This window comes from Orcinus orca, chromosome 7 (assembly GCF_937001465.1).
Source record: "Orcinus orca chromosome 7, mOrcOrc1.1, whole genome shotgun sequence".
Lineage (NCBI taxonomy): Eukaryota > Metazoa > Chordata > Mammalia > Artiodactyla > Delphinidae > Orcinus > Orcinus orca.
Window position 1 is genome coordinate 119,772,941 of NC_064565.1, and position 14,113 is coordinate 119,787,053.

General features: G+C 67.0%; 1 protein-coding gene across 2 annotated transcripts; it reads left to right on the forward strand.

Annotated features, from left to right (window-relative positions):
* Positions 1 to 3,064: 3,064 nt before the first annotated feature.
* RNPEPL1 (arginyl aminopeptidase like 1) lies at positions 3,065 to 13,255 on the forward strand. Of its 2 annotated transcripts, none has more exons than XM_049711993.1 (11): positions 3,065 to 3,726; positions 7,121 to 7,261; positions 7,791 to 7,942; positions 8,467 to 8,583; positions 8,763 to 8,998; positions 9,215 to 9,328; positions 9,711 to 9,823; positions 10,225 to 10,336; positions 11,240 to 11,470; positions 11,568 to 11,710; positions 12,282 to 13,255. In XM_049711993.1, exons 1-11 carry the CDS (start codon positions 3,199 to 3,201, stop codon positions 12,567 to 12,569), a joined length of 2,175 nt encoding a protein of 724 aa, XP_049567950.1. In that variant the 5' UTR covers positions 3,065 to 3,198; the 3' UTR covers positions 12,570 to 13,255. The 2 variants fall into 2 exon arrangements, with proteins under 2 accessions (XP_049567950.1, XP_049567951.1); XM_049711994.1 differs by having other exon boundaries at positions 10,228 to 10,336.
* The last annotated feature ends 858 nt before the right edge of the window (positions 13,256 to 14,113 follow it).

The following is a 14,113-nucleotide window of genomic DNA, read 5'->3' on the forward strand; positions in this document are numbered from 1 at the left end:
ATAAACAAGTTCCTGCTGTTGCCTCCACGTGGCAGGTGAGGCTCCGGTGGCTCCGTCTGTAACCTCAGGTGAGCTGAGCCGTTTGCCCAGCTAGGAGGTCAGGAGCCAGGACCTGAGCCCACGTTTCTACCCCGTGTGCTCATGACATCCTTGCTGGTACACCCCCTCACCTGCTGACCTGGCCCTGGGTGACAGGGCTGCCAGGATGTCAGAGCCCGGGCCAGGCTGAAGGACATCTGTGGGTCCCATCAGCCTTTTGTCCCACCAGCTCCATTCTGAGAACCATCCAGCTTCGGCTGCCACCAGAGGCCCAGGTATCCCTAGGACCTCTGACCCAGGGACTACACAGCCCCCAGCTGACCACCACAGGCTTCCTGGAAGCCCTCCTGCCTCCGAGTCCACCTGCTGGCAGGTGAGGCCAGGGACCCACTCCCCTCCCAGTGCCGGCGCACTTGAATAGGGGTACCTAGTCCACGTGCATCAGGGGAGAGCTGGGGTGCAGGCGGAGTGTCAGCTGCATCAGCCCACCCAAGCCAGCCAGCATTTGATCATCAAAAGGCTGGTGTATGAAAATTCCTATGGGAGAAGCCCCAGCCTCTAGCAGTCCCGGCTTTCAGATTCCTCTCCCCTAAGTGGTTTGGGGTGGGGTGACAGGAGGACTACGCTGCAGCCACCCTGGACCTTTGTCGGCAGGCAGTGCCCCCGTCCCCCAGCACTGAAGGCGCTGTCCTCTGCAGGACAGGGCAGGGTGGAGAGTGGAGACGACCCCTGTGGCCCGCACAGTTCACAAATGCCTTGGTGGGCTGCCTTTAATACCATAGTACAGGTCTGTTTGCTCCCGTAAGACTGGCTTGTGTTGGTTCCTTACAAAAATGTGGGGTGGGGCTTCCCTGGTGGCGCAGTGGTTGGGAGTCTGCCTGCCGATGCAGGGGACGTGGGTTCGTGCCCCGGTCCAGGAGGATCCCACATGCTGCGGAGCGGCTGGGCCTGTGAGCCATGGCCGCTGGGCCTGCTCATGCGGAGCCTGTGTTCCACAGCGGGAGAGGCCACAGCGGTGAGGGGCCCACGTGCCAAAAAAAAAAAAAAAAATGTGGGGTGGAAGGCACCGCCCCCGCTGGGGGTGGGTGGGCAGAAGTGGTAACAGCTCCTCTGGACCTGCAGGACTGCCCCATTCCACCGCTTCCGTGTGCAGAACTGGCCGCTGGGAGGTGCCCAGGAGAGAAGGGATGAGACCCAATCCCTGCTCACCCAAGTCCAGGGGACCAGGAGGGCAAGAAGCCCCCTGATGTTAACTTACCCTGAGTGTGCAGGTGGCTGGTAGACCTGCCTGCGGGTCCCTAGGGCAGGCTAGTGTGGGTGCCCACACACGGTCCTCTTGAAGGTCTTCTGACTCCAACCCCACCGGCCTGGTGGGGGGGGTGTGGCTCCAAAAGGCTGGTCAAACTGGGAGTACCATCTAAAGCACTCTGCCCTTGGCACCTGGGCAGGCGCTGGGCCACCCGAAGGCCTCGAGGACTGATCAGACCCCAGTTCTCTTCCCTCTTGAGTCTCGGACGCAGGACTGAAACCCCTCCTCCAGGTGACTGGCGAGTTTGGGGTGGGGCCCCGACAAGGAGATTGTGTCCCCCCAGCTAAGATGGCACATAGGAAAAACTGAAGAGATGCCTCAGTGCAGATGCTCTGAATCAGTGAACATGTGTCCTCCCACTCAGCCGTCCTTCCCACCCAGCCCCCCACCAGGGGAGGAGGGCAGGCAGGATCACATGGGTGACAGATTGGGATACTGAGCCCAGAAGGATCAAACGCTACTCGGGGACGCCATCGAGGTCAAGTGCGTTGTGAGTCAGGCCCCAACTTTGCCACAGGGAGACTGATCAGGGGAGAGAGGTGGGTGGGATTCCAGGCCAAAAAGCCCCTTCTCCCTAAGGGTCTGACTTCTTACGCGATGATGACAGCAACATCTTGGTGGCCCCTCTGGTTCCATGGCTTCGAGATCCCCCTGATGCTAGCTCTTTGAGCACCCTCGCTGGTCTGCAGGCATCCCCTCTGGGCCTAAGTCTCTGGACAGGCCTAGGCGAGGTGGAATGGGGACAGGCAGGCCAGGTCCTGTTACTGACCAGCACTCACCTATACAATCTTCCTCCAGGGCCCCAACAGGTCTTAAGGCAGCACTGTCCAGCACAACTTTCTACAATGATGGGATATCTGCTCTGTCGAGGATGGCTACCACTAGCGAGACACTATCCTCCAAACACACACGGAGACCTTGAAATACGGCTAGTGCAACTGAGACACTGAACTTCTAATTTAATTTAAATCTAAATAGCTACAATTATCTGACAGCACAGCCTTAAGGTTCTTGAGCACCGCCATGTACCATATGGCACGTAACACAGACCACTGGTCTCACAGGGGAGTGGGTCGGGTGTATGGAAATCATTCCATCATTCCATCATTCCCCGGGACCAGAGGTTCCCAAATGGACGAATAACACTGAGTTCCAAACGCCACACTTCCCAGCTTCCCTGACCCAGGTGTCCCAGCAGTCGCTGCCCCAGGAACCTGGCCCGCAGCATCGCTGAGGGATCGGGCATCCTGACTCCCGGGGTCTCCCAGACGCGAGCCGGGTAGGAAGGGCAAAGGGGTGGGGAGACCGCAGGGCCACTCCTCCGCCCGGCGCGCCCCGGACCCCGAGCACACAGCGTCCCGCCCCTCACCCCCGGCTCCCGCTTTCCCCACCCCCCAGCACAGTGCCCCGGCCACCTGCACACGGCAGTCGCAGCCCCATGCACCGCACCCGGCTCTCGGCCTCAGCCCTGGCACAGCGTCCCCGGCCCCAACACAGCGCCCCCGGCTCCGCTGTCCCCCCGCCCCGCACAGCGCCCCGGGCTCGCGGTCCTAGCCCCGCTCTCGGCTACTCGGTCTCCCGGTTCACAGCGCCCCCGCTCACTGCGCCCCCGGCTCCCCGGTCTCCCCGCGCACAGCGCCCCCGGCGGCGGCCGAGCGGAGCCCGAGCGGGGCGGCGCACGGCGCGGGGCCGGGCCGGGCGGCTCCCGGCGCGACTTCCTGTTGTGCCCTCGCCCCGCCGCCGCCGCCGCCGCCGCCGCCGTCGCCGCCGTCGCCGCCGCCGCCGCCCCTCACCCGCTCCCCGCGGCCCGGCGCGGCCGCCGCCCATGGATTTCACCTAGCGCGGCGGCCATGGCGGCGCAGTGCTGCTGCCGCAAAGCGCCCGGCGCCGAGGCCGCGCCCGCGCGTCCGCCGCCCGAGCCGCCGCCCGCCCTGGACGTGGCCTCGGCCTCCAGCGCGCAGCTCTTCCGCCTCCGCCACCTGCAGCTGGGCCTGGAGCTGCGGCCCGAGGCGCGCGAGCTGGCCGGCTGCCTGGTGCTCGAGCTGTGCGCGCGGCGCCCCGCGCCCCGCGCGCTCGTGCTCGACGCGCACCCGGCCCTGCGCCTGCATTCGGCCGCCTTCCGCCGCGCTCCCGCCGCCGCCGGCGAGCCACCCTGCGCCTTCGCCTTCGCTGCACCCGGGCCGAGTCCCGCGCCGCCGCCCCCGCTGCCCGCCTTCCCCGAGGCGCCCGGCGCGGAGCCCGCATGCTGCCCGCTGGCCTTCAGGGTGGACCCTTTCACGGACTACGGCTCCTCGCTCACCGTCACGCTGCCGCCTGAACTGCAGGCGCACCAGCCCTTCCAGGTCATCCTGCGCTACACCTCGACCGACGCCCCCGCCGTGAGTCCCCCCCCCCCCGCCGGGTGGGCGCTGGGGCGGTGGGCTGGTCGCCGGGTCGTTTCCAGGCGGTGTGTCCCCACGCTGCCGCCAGGCTAGGGGGGCGTTAATGTGGGCTCTGCTCCTGAGGCACCTGCGGAGAGATGGGGCCGGCCTGGCACTTCCCCACCTGGCTCCGGAATCCTGGCCAGGTGCCTGCAGTGCTTCCCAGCTGGTGCCCCGGGGAGCCCTTAGGAACCTTGGACCGAGCGAGAGCCTGGGTGCTGGCCCTGGACCGTGGGGACAGGGGACAGCATGCCACCACGGGAAGCCTCTCCTTTCAGGTGTGCAGGAGCTGTCCCTGCCTGGGGACAGGGACAGCTTCTGGTGAGCACACGCCAAGCCATACATCTGAGGGAGCCTGGCACTGAGAAGCAGGCCAGGCAGTGTCAGATGTGGAAGGGCCTCCGTGTGACCTGGTCTTCAGAGGACTGTTCCCTGGAAGTGGCAAGAGGGACGGACCTGCCGGAGTGGGAGGCGGAGAGGCCCGGGTTGGCCCTGTGGGGACTGGCGGGTGCGGTGGCAGGGTTGCCCTGTGTCCCCAACACAGACACACGTAGGCTCTGCAGGGCTTTGGACGTGGAGCATCTGCCGCCCCAGGGGCTCAGCAGGAAGGCTGCGTGGCCCAGGCTGGGTGCTGGGGCTGCAGCACCCCTCCACCATAGGAGGGCTTTCAGGATGGAGCAGGGCCTTCCGTTCTGGAAGCATGGGGGTTCCTGGGTCTCCGCGTGGACAGCACACTTGTGACACTGCTCTCCCTCCAAACACACACACACAGCATACACGTAGCTCTGGGAGGCCCCGGAAGTTTCCATGTGTCAGCGCCCACGGCATGTAAATGGATACGGTGATGCACAGGTGGCACAGAGGCACCAGGTCCGGAGCCATCAAGGTGACATCTGGACAGGAAGAGCCCAGAGCAGACACACCTATGGGCTTCCTGTATGATTCCCAGGAGCCCTCAGCTGCCACCTCACCTCCTTTGTGAGCTTCCGTGGGTGTGCTGGCCTGGCCCCTGGCCTGCTGGGTTGGCACCTGCTGGGGTAGCCTGGATCTCAGACAGCGGCACGTATGCCTCCCACCACAGCCATGAGAACAAAGGGGTATGATCCTCCCGGACCTTGATCTGTGAACTTGGAGCTCATGTGTCTGGTCCACCCAAGACTGGCAGAGTGGTGGGACTAGGGCCCATAACAGGCCACCCTTGCTGGCCTGACCGTATCCCCAGCAGCCTGACCACGGGGGCCTGTCCCCAGCATGAGCCAAGGGCTACCTGCAGAAGCACTGCGGGGGGAGTCTCATTAAATGCAGATTCCTGGGTCCCAGCCCCAGGAAGCTCTGTGGCAGGGCCCAGGAGTCTGCATTTTTGAACAGGCTCCCCAGACAGGCCTTCTAAACATCTGGGGCAGCCCTAGGGGTCAGCAGAAAAGGAAGATACCACTGCACACTTCTCACCGTGAGAGGACAGAGACATAGCGGCCCAAAGGAAGTTTTGAAGATGTCTGTGAACGTTGACAGGGGTCTGGCTGGGTCTGCAGGAACTGGATAGGCAGCCCTGCTGAGCCCGGGCATCTGCTAAGATCTGGGGTCTGCAGGAGAGCCAGCCCCCTCCTGGGTCTGGGGTCTGGGGTTTGTGGGGTAGGGAGCCCCACTGGATCTGGGGTCCTCCACCTCTGTGGTCTCAGCATGGACAACTCCCAGTGGCAAGCAACTGTGGATACCATCAGCTGTGGTTTGCTCAGACCTGTCACTTGCAGGGGGCTAGGGTCCTTCCATAATGGCCCTGGGAGAACCTGCGTGCACTCGGTCACTGAAGTGGGGACACGGAACAGTCCAGTTGGCTTCAATGATCGTGTCGTCCCGGCAGAGGGGGCGTGAGAACAGATTTGGGGCCCCACAGAATGACTGCGGTTGGGTTGGGGGAGCTCCCCCAGGCTCCGTGCTGACCTTCCTGGAGACCCTGGAATGTTTGGCCGGAGTTGAGAGGGGGTGTCTTGAAATGGCCCTAGGGAGGCTGGGGGCAGTGGTGGGCACGAGGGTGCGAGGGAGGGCTCCCTAGTGGGGGTGGGGCCTGGCCTTGGCATCTGGGGGGAGGTTGGCTGAGAGGGCGACAGTGTCCGGCAGGCGTGGAAGCAGGTAGGCAGCACGGCACCGAAGAGCACCCCCATCCTCGGCCCCCCGTGGCCTCCCCGGGCCACCGGCACTGTGCGGTGGAGGCATCTTCCAGGCAGGGGCCGTTTCCTTGCGCAGAAGCTCTGAAGGGCATCCTCCCCACTCCTGCCCTGAGCCCACGCCCACCCCTGCCCTGAGCCCACGCCCACCCCTGACGGCTGCCCTTCCCGAGGACACCGTGTGTGGTGTCAGGTCCTGTGCGGAGGTCCCCGTCCATCCTGCAGATGAGCGAGGCACCCACCAGTGCCGCCCCGCCCGGGAGGTGGGTGGCTGGGTGCTGGTGGCCGCTGCGGGGTCTGTCCACAGTGCTCTGGCCGTGGCCCCGGCGGCCCTCCCCCCGGGCTGCTCCTGTCCCGTGCGTCCTCTCTGAGAGCCCAGCCTGAGCTCCCTGCCCACGGGCCCTGGCTGGGAGCCCTTCTCCCCGTGGGGGATCCCTCCCTGTGAGGCTGCCCCATTTCCAGGGGTGGCCCTGGGCTCAGGCGCACGTGGGGGTCACCAGGAAGCACTGCTCTCCCCACACGTCCACATTCCCGGCTCCCCTTCCCTGCTGAGACCGGGTTCGCGCCTGCCTGTGAGAATTGGACTCAGGTGCTCTGACCGTCTCAGTTTCCCTCTGGCAGCTGGTGTGAGGGGCACAGGCTGGGGGACTCCCTGAGTGCCTGGCCTCCCACCTGGAGAGAGGCCTGGCCCTGGTGGCGAAGCACAGGCCACACTCTGGGTCAGCCGCCCTGCCTGCCCAGGGTGGGCAAGCGATGGTGCCCAGGAGCTGCTGTTGGCCCTGGACGAGCCCAGTCGGGCCGTCCCCTCCTGGGCCCTTCCTCATGCCCTCCCTCTCCAGCCGCTGCCCCAGCAGTCCTGGGCCTGGAAGCCTGAGCAGGACAGGGGGGTTGGGGCCCACTTCCCAAGGCCTTGCCCTCTCCAGAAACTCTGCCTAGCTTTCAGGAATCAAGGCTGGGCTGGCAGGGAGGGGTGTTCTGGCGTCCCCACGTGCTGCTTTCTGTGGGGCAGGGCCCCCAGGCTCCCCCCATTCCCTGTGTGCCTCAGGTGCCCCCGCCTCACTGGTACAGTGAGGGCCATCAGCCAGCAGCCCTGGTCTCCAGGAGGCCTCAGCCCACGTGATGGGGAGGGCGTCAAGGGCCAGAGCCCAGGGGCCGTCGGCTGATACCCTGCCCACCGCCCACTGCAGATCTGGTGGCTGGACCCAGAGCTGACCTACGGCAGTGCCAAGCCCTTCGTCTTCACCCAGGGCCACTCCGTCTGCAACCGTTCCTTCTTCCCATGCTTCGACACGCCCGCTGTCAAGTGCACCTACTCGGCCGTCGTCAAGGTCAGCGCCCACCAGCAGGCCCCGCTCCGCACTCTTACTACCTGCCCAAGCCTGGCCCCGGCTGCCACCGGGACCACTGCTCTAGGAGGAGCCCACCCTCCTCACTGTGCAGGAGGGGGCAGCCTGATAGGGTCGGGGTCCTGGACCCAGGATGAGCCAATAGGATCCTGACGAGGGGAGGGCACAGACGGAGTCGCTGGGTCCCAGGGCTCCTGGCCTGAGCGTGGCAGCACCCCTACACCCACCCGACTCCCGACTGGGGCAAGAGGTGTGCAGACCAGGAGCGTCGGGTTCCCCGAATAGTGTGGGGGGACCCCTGATGGGGCTGAGAGGGTCCCCGACAGTGACGTGGCTACCTGATCCAGGTGGCAGGGCTTCCCGTCGGGGACGTGGCGTTCCCTACCATGGATGTGGGGCTTCTGACCGGGCTATGGAGTTCCCAGTGGGGACACGGGGTGCCCTGACGGGGCGTGGGGCTCCCCATCGAGGACACGGGGTGCCCTGATGGGTGGGGCCTCCTCGAACACAGGCCCCGTCGGGGGTGCAGGTGCTGATGAGTGCCACACAGAGCACCTACGTGGAGGAGGAGGGCGTCTACCGCTTCCACATGGAGCACCCCGTGCCCGCCTACCTCGTGGCCCTCGTGGCCGGGGACCTCCAGCCGGCAGACATCGGGCCCAGGTAGGGCCGCCTCTTGCTTCCTGCAGCTGCTGCTGCCCGGAGTCCAGGCCTCGGGGAGATCCTACCGTGGGCTGGGTGTGCGGCCCGCGTCTGCAGCCACCTGCCGGAGGACCCCACGTGCCATGTCACCACTACCCGGGGCCGCCCCTGTCAGTGAGAGAGGAGCCCGCTCACTCCCGTGCACCCCCAGACCCGGAGGCTGGGCTTCCGGCCTCCCCAGCGCCCTGCGCAAGCTGGTCCTCCTGCCGGGCCGGGCCGCCGCTGGACGTAGCCTCACACCTGTGCGGGCTCCCTCGACTCAGAGACAGGAGGAGCCAGCGGCCCCTCGCGTGTGGCCCGGCCCCCACTGCGCAAAGGGCCTGCGTGGTGGCAGTGAGTGAGGCAGGGCGGAGGGCAGCAGCTGGGCGGTGGACCAGGCCAGACTAGGTGCAGGTGGTGTTCGAGCCCAGAAGCAGAGGGAAGGCCTAGTGGGGTGAGAGGGATGGGGACTGGCCGGCCCCCACCCACCCTCGCCCCTGTGACAGGAGCCGCGTGTGGGCTGAGCCATGCCTCCTGCCCACGGCCACCAGCAAGCTGTCCGGCGCGGTGGAGCAGTGGCTGAGCGCGGCCGAGCGCCTCTACGGGCCCTACCTGTGGGGCAGGTACGTCCTGGGGCCCCTGGGAGCCTGGCTGACTGTAGGAGGGCTCAGAGGGCAAGTCCCCACCCTACCGGGAAGCAACGGGAGCCCATGGTGGGGGGCCTTGTCTGACCTCCTGGGAAGGAAGTGATGCTCACTGCCCGGGCCCCGGCCCTCTCACGGTCACCCCCCACCCTGGGCAGGTATGATATCGTCTTCCTGCCCCCCTCCTTCCCCATCGTGGCCATGGAGAACCCCTGCCTCACCTTCATCATCTCCTCCATCCTGGAGAGTGACGAGTTCCTGATCATCGACGTCATCCACGAGGTGGCCCACAGCTGGTTCGGCAACGCCGTCACCAACGCCACATGGGAGGAGATGTGGCTGAGCGAGGGCCTGGCCACCTACGCGCAGCGCCGCATCACCACCGAGACCTACGGTACCACCCGGGCTGGGGCAGGGGCGGCAGGGTCACCGCCGGGGCCTTGTGCAGGCTGGGCTACCGGGGCTATCCGGGCACTGTGTGAGCCCAGCCTGGCCCCCGGGGTGCGGTCCCCCTGCCGTGCATGTGTCCAGCCGGGTGGCCAGGGGTCATCTCCACAAGGCTCAGGGCAGGGAGCCGCAAGGGCAGCAGCTTCGCACCTGCCCCGTCCAGGTGCTGCCTTCACCTGTCTGGAGACAGCCTTCCGCCTGGACGCCCTGCACAGGCAGATGAAGCTCCTCGGCGAGGACAGCCCAGTTAGCAAGCTGCAGGTCAAGCTGGAGCCAGGTACCCACTCCCACCGGCCCTGCCCCGGGCCCTGGACACGTCATCCTGCAGGGCCTCCTTGCCCAGCCCAGGCTAACTCTGGCCGGGCGTCCCTGTCCCCACCGTGGCATCCCCGCAGAGGCCAGGTCAGGGGCCCCTCAGCCTGCCACTGCCTCTCACGGGCTCTGAGCACCCGTCACCGTGGTGTGTGGACCGAGGTCTCCACCGAGGCCCCCCGGGTAAGGCGGGCCCCGTCTCCACACTCCTAGGACATCTAGATGTGAGGGACGGCGGCCCTCAGCGCTTCCCGTTCCACACAGCACCTGACCGCCATCCTGCCCCCGTCCCTCGGGACATGGGAGGGTCAGGGCACCGCCCAGAGCCACGGGTGTTCCCCTTGCAGGGGTGAATCCGAGCCACCTGATGAACCTGTTCACTTACGAGAAGGGCTACTGCTTCGTGTACTACCTGTCCCAGCTCTGCGGGGACCCCCAGCGCTTTGACAGCTTTCTCCGAGTGAGCAGCCGCCTCCCCGAGACAGGCCCCGAACGCCCCCGCTTCTCTGCCCCGACTCCCAGGGCTGCCCTTCTCTCCTGGTGGTGAGGATGGAGTGGCGGGGGCCTGTGGGCGGAGCTGGGACATGGCCTTCTCTCCGGGCAGTGCCTGGGGTGCTTCCTCCTCTCCGTCCCTCCCTCCCTCCCTCCCTCCCTCCCTCCCTCCCGGTTTTGACCACTTGGCAGGGCCCATGTGGCAGCAGTGGGTGCCTCCGCGCCGCCCTGGGCCCTGCACACCGCTCTGTACAGACGCCTCGGTGCGGTGGCCCTTTCCGGCTGTGCAGGCCCCAGCTGTGGCGCGGGTGGTGGGATGGGGATGGTGTGCCCAGCCCCCAGGCCTGCCGAGCCCTGCCCCTTCCCCAGCAGGCCTACGTGGAGAAATACAAGTTCACCAGCGTGGTAGCCCAGGACCTGCTGGACTCCTTCCTGACCTTCTTCCCGGAGCTGAAGGAGCAGAGTGTGGACTGCCGGGCAGGTGAGGCCCACTGCCTGCCGCGGGTCCGCAACCGGCTAGCCCCTCGGCCTGCCGCACAAGATGACGCCTCTGCCTGGAAGAAATTCCCTCGGGTTCATGCATCCTTCCTGCAGCCACCCTCGCTGGACAGTGTGGGCCTCGGGCTGGACACCGTAGGAGCAGAGAGGAGGGTGTGCTTCCCAGCATGGAGGCGGTACTTAGGCCAGGCAGACCTGATTAAGCAGTCCCAGAAAAAGGTCCCCGGAAACTGTGCAAAGGGCCTGGGGCAGGATCTGCGACACGGAGAGAGGTTTGCCTGAGAGCTAGCTGAAGGCAGCTGGCCTGCTTGTGAGGCTCGTGGGGCTGTGCCTGGTCCAAGGGCTTGGGGGCCAAAGAAGAGACTGGAGGGTCTGACGTCTGGGAGAAGCCAGGGCTTGCTATAGGGCAGTGAGGTGTGGCTGGGAGGTGTGGGCAGGGGGACCCTGTGTTTGGGAAGGTTTGGTAGGTGCTCCAAGGGCTTTTGAGAGCGGGCGATGGGCAGAACCTGCCCCCACGGCTGCCCAGCTCCTGGGTTTTAAAGCAGGAACGTCCTTTTCCCAGAGTGGTGTCCCCTACACCCTCGTGGGGCAGAGCCTATCCCGCCACCTCCCTTCCAAGGGTTTACAGTGCCTCGTCTCCTACCCAGGAGAGGCGTGGAGGGGCCGGGGGTCCCTCAGTCACCAGCTCGAGCCTCTGTGTGCCCCTTCGCCAAAGCCACCCCAGTGGTTTGGAGTGGCAGGGGCTAGAGGTGACCCCGGCTGTCCCCAGACGGCCCCCACTCTCGGGGCTCCCAGGCCCGGAACAGTCACACCCAGGCACACCCTCGGGGTCTGGTGTCTCCCAGGCAGGCCTGCTCGGGACCCCAGGGTGGTGTCTTCCCTGCAGGGCTGGAGTTTGAGCGCTGGCTGAATGCCACAGGCCCCCCGCTGGCCGAGCCAGACCTGTCTCAGGGATCCAGCCTGACCCGGCCCGTGGAGGCCCTCTTCCAGCTGTGGACCGCGGAGCCCCTGGACCAGGCGGCCGCGTCCGCCAGCACCATCGACATCTCCAAGTGGAGGACCTTCCAGACAGCGCTCTTCCTGGACCGGCTCCTGGACGGGTCCCCGCTGCCCCAGGGTGAGTCCTGCTGCCCCAGGGTGAGTCCTGCAGCCACCGGGGTGGTGGGGGAGGGGAGGGGCCGGGCTGGCTGGCCTGACCTGCCCGTGGCCGGCAGAGGTGGTGATGAGCCTGTCCAAGTGCTACTCCTCCCTGCTGGACTCGATGAACGCCGAGATCCGCATCCGCTGGCTGCAGATCGTCGTCCGAAACGACTACTACCCCGACCTCCACAGGGTCCGACGCTTCCTCGAGAGCCAGGTGCAGCCACCAGCGCGGGCCCGCCCCGCCCCTCCCCCACCCCTCCCCCCACCCTCCCCACCCCTCCCCCCACCCCTCCTCCCCCACCCTCCTCTCCCACCCCACCCCACCCCTCCCCCCCTCCCCCACCCCTCCTCCCCCCATCCCCACCCACTCAGACTGGGCATCCCAGAGAATGGGGTGGGGAAGATGTGGCGTCGGGCTGGTAGTGGGGGGAAGAGCACAGACCCCACCGGGCCTTGGGACAGTGGTGCCCGAGGGCCAGGCCGGGAGCAGAGGCCGGGGTGGGGGTCTGGGCCCACTGGGCCCTGGGCGTGGACAGCCGGCGCATCTGAGCTCCTCAGAGGCCCTAGGACCCCAGGCCTGCCGGGGCCCGGCCTCCCACTCCCCAGACCTGTCCCCCGGCAGTGCCCCCCTAGCCCGAGCTCCCTGGAGACGGGGCCTCTACAGAGGCCTGCAGTGGTGGAGGCAAGGACAGTGGGGCCCCCGCTGCGGCAGTGTGAGTGCAGCCCTGGGGCCCGTGGGCGGCAGGGGCCGGGGAGCGGCCGGTGTGACAAGCGGCCACCCGCAGATGTCCCGCATGTACACCATCCCGCTGTACGAGGATCTCTGCACCGGTGCCCTCAAGTCCTTCGCCCTGGAGGTCTTCTACCAGACACAGGGCCGGCTGCACCCCAACTTGCGCCGGACCATCCAGCAGATCCTGTCCCAGGGCCTGGGCCCCGGCACAGAGCCCAGCGTGGAGCAAGGCGGAGCCGGAGCGGACTCGGAGGCGGACACAGACGCACCAGCCCTGCTGCTCGGGGACGAGGCCCCCGGCAGCGCCATCTCTCTCAGGGATGTCAACGTGTCTGCCTAGCCCTGACTGCTCGACACCACGATTGTGCCTTCTGGGCCTCGGCCCACCGTGACCGTGCCCCAGCCTGGCCCACGCACCCCTCCTGCAGGCTCTCTGGGGGCACCCCCGGGGCCGGCCAAGGCCCGGGGACCTGGTCCCCGCAGCCCTCTTGCACTGCAGGCCTGGAGCGGCCAGCACATGCCACACCCTCCTGTCTCAACACTGACTGCCAGGCGCTGCCCCTGGGTCGATGGCGACCGCCACACCGTGCCTTACATCTGCCGGGGGCCCGGACCATGCTGTCCCCCCAGCATGCTTCCTGCCCGCGGCCCCCGCACCCCACCCCCGGGGATGGCAGCCTCGGTTGGCCTCCGGCAGAGGATGCAGACATGCCCTCCGCGTGGGGGGCAAGGGACACCGAGTAAAGGGTGGATGTCCCTGGGGAGGGGGCCCCCGGAAAGCCTTAGCTCCTCAGGGAACACGGGATCCCAGGCCCCAGGGGGAGTGGGACAGGACAGTCTGTCTTGAGGCTGCCTGGGGCCAGTGCAGCAATAACACACAGGGAGGGGCAGGCGGCGCTGGTGCTCCTTCTAGGCCCACCCTGCCGGAAGAGGCCTGGGGAGCCCAGTGCCTAGAGCCGGGCCCCCCGGGGGACCACTGTGCAGGGTCGCCGTGACTGTCCCATTAAACCTCCACTCTGCAAACTACCTCCCGGCCTGTTCGTCCAGCTCCTTCACACCTGCCCAGCTGCCGGGGGGCGGGGTCCTGAGCTGGTCACCGCCAGACACGCAGGCCAGAGGCCGGAGGGGCGGGGTACTGCTGAGGCTCTTCTCTGCCCCCCAGCCCCTCCTGACCATCCTGGCTCTGCCCTCGGAAGCCCCCGATCCTGCCCGGCAGCCCTGGGGGTCTGAGCGCCAGCGGCACCTTCCACCCTCCCCAGCCCCTCCCCCCGACCCCGGACCCCCAAACACCAAAGCAAGGAGGCCACTTGACCACCGTTGCTGCGGGCCTTTCTCAGCAGTGGTCCCCCATCCCAAACTGGAGTAAAGGAAGAGGTGAGTGTGACTTCGGGGGATGGAGAAGGAAGGATGTCTGCAAGCACAGGTGCGGTCGAGGCTGCAGGTACTGGTGGGGCTGGAAGAGGGAGTGAGGTCGGGGACTCCACTTGGGGCATCGCCACGAAGGATGGCCAAGCTGTGGACGCCGGGATTGATGCAGCCACTGCGACAAAGGGCAGCGGTCGGGCCCTGGTCCTTCTGGTTGCCCGCGGGGTTGGGCTCACGGGGTGGCACGCCTCTGGTGTGGGTCTCCCACCAGCATTACGCGCTCTGGCCCTGCAGTGACACGTCACCTGACCAACTGGCCGGACCCAGTCACAGAGCCCCCCCCCCCCACCCAAGGGGCCAGGGCGAGGGAGGACCGCAAATGGTGGGCCAGCAGCCCTGGCCCTGCCACATCCGGCCCCAGGTCACCAGATGTCCCACGGATTCTCCTTCCTGCACTCAAGATGCAGCCCCTCCACCTCACCCCCTTGCCCCAGCCAGGAGGTGACTTGGCCCCACCCA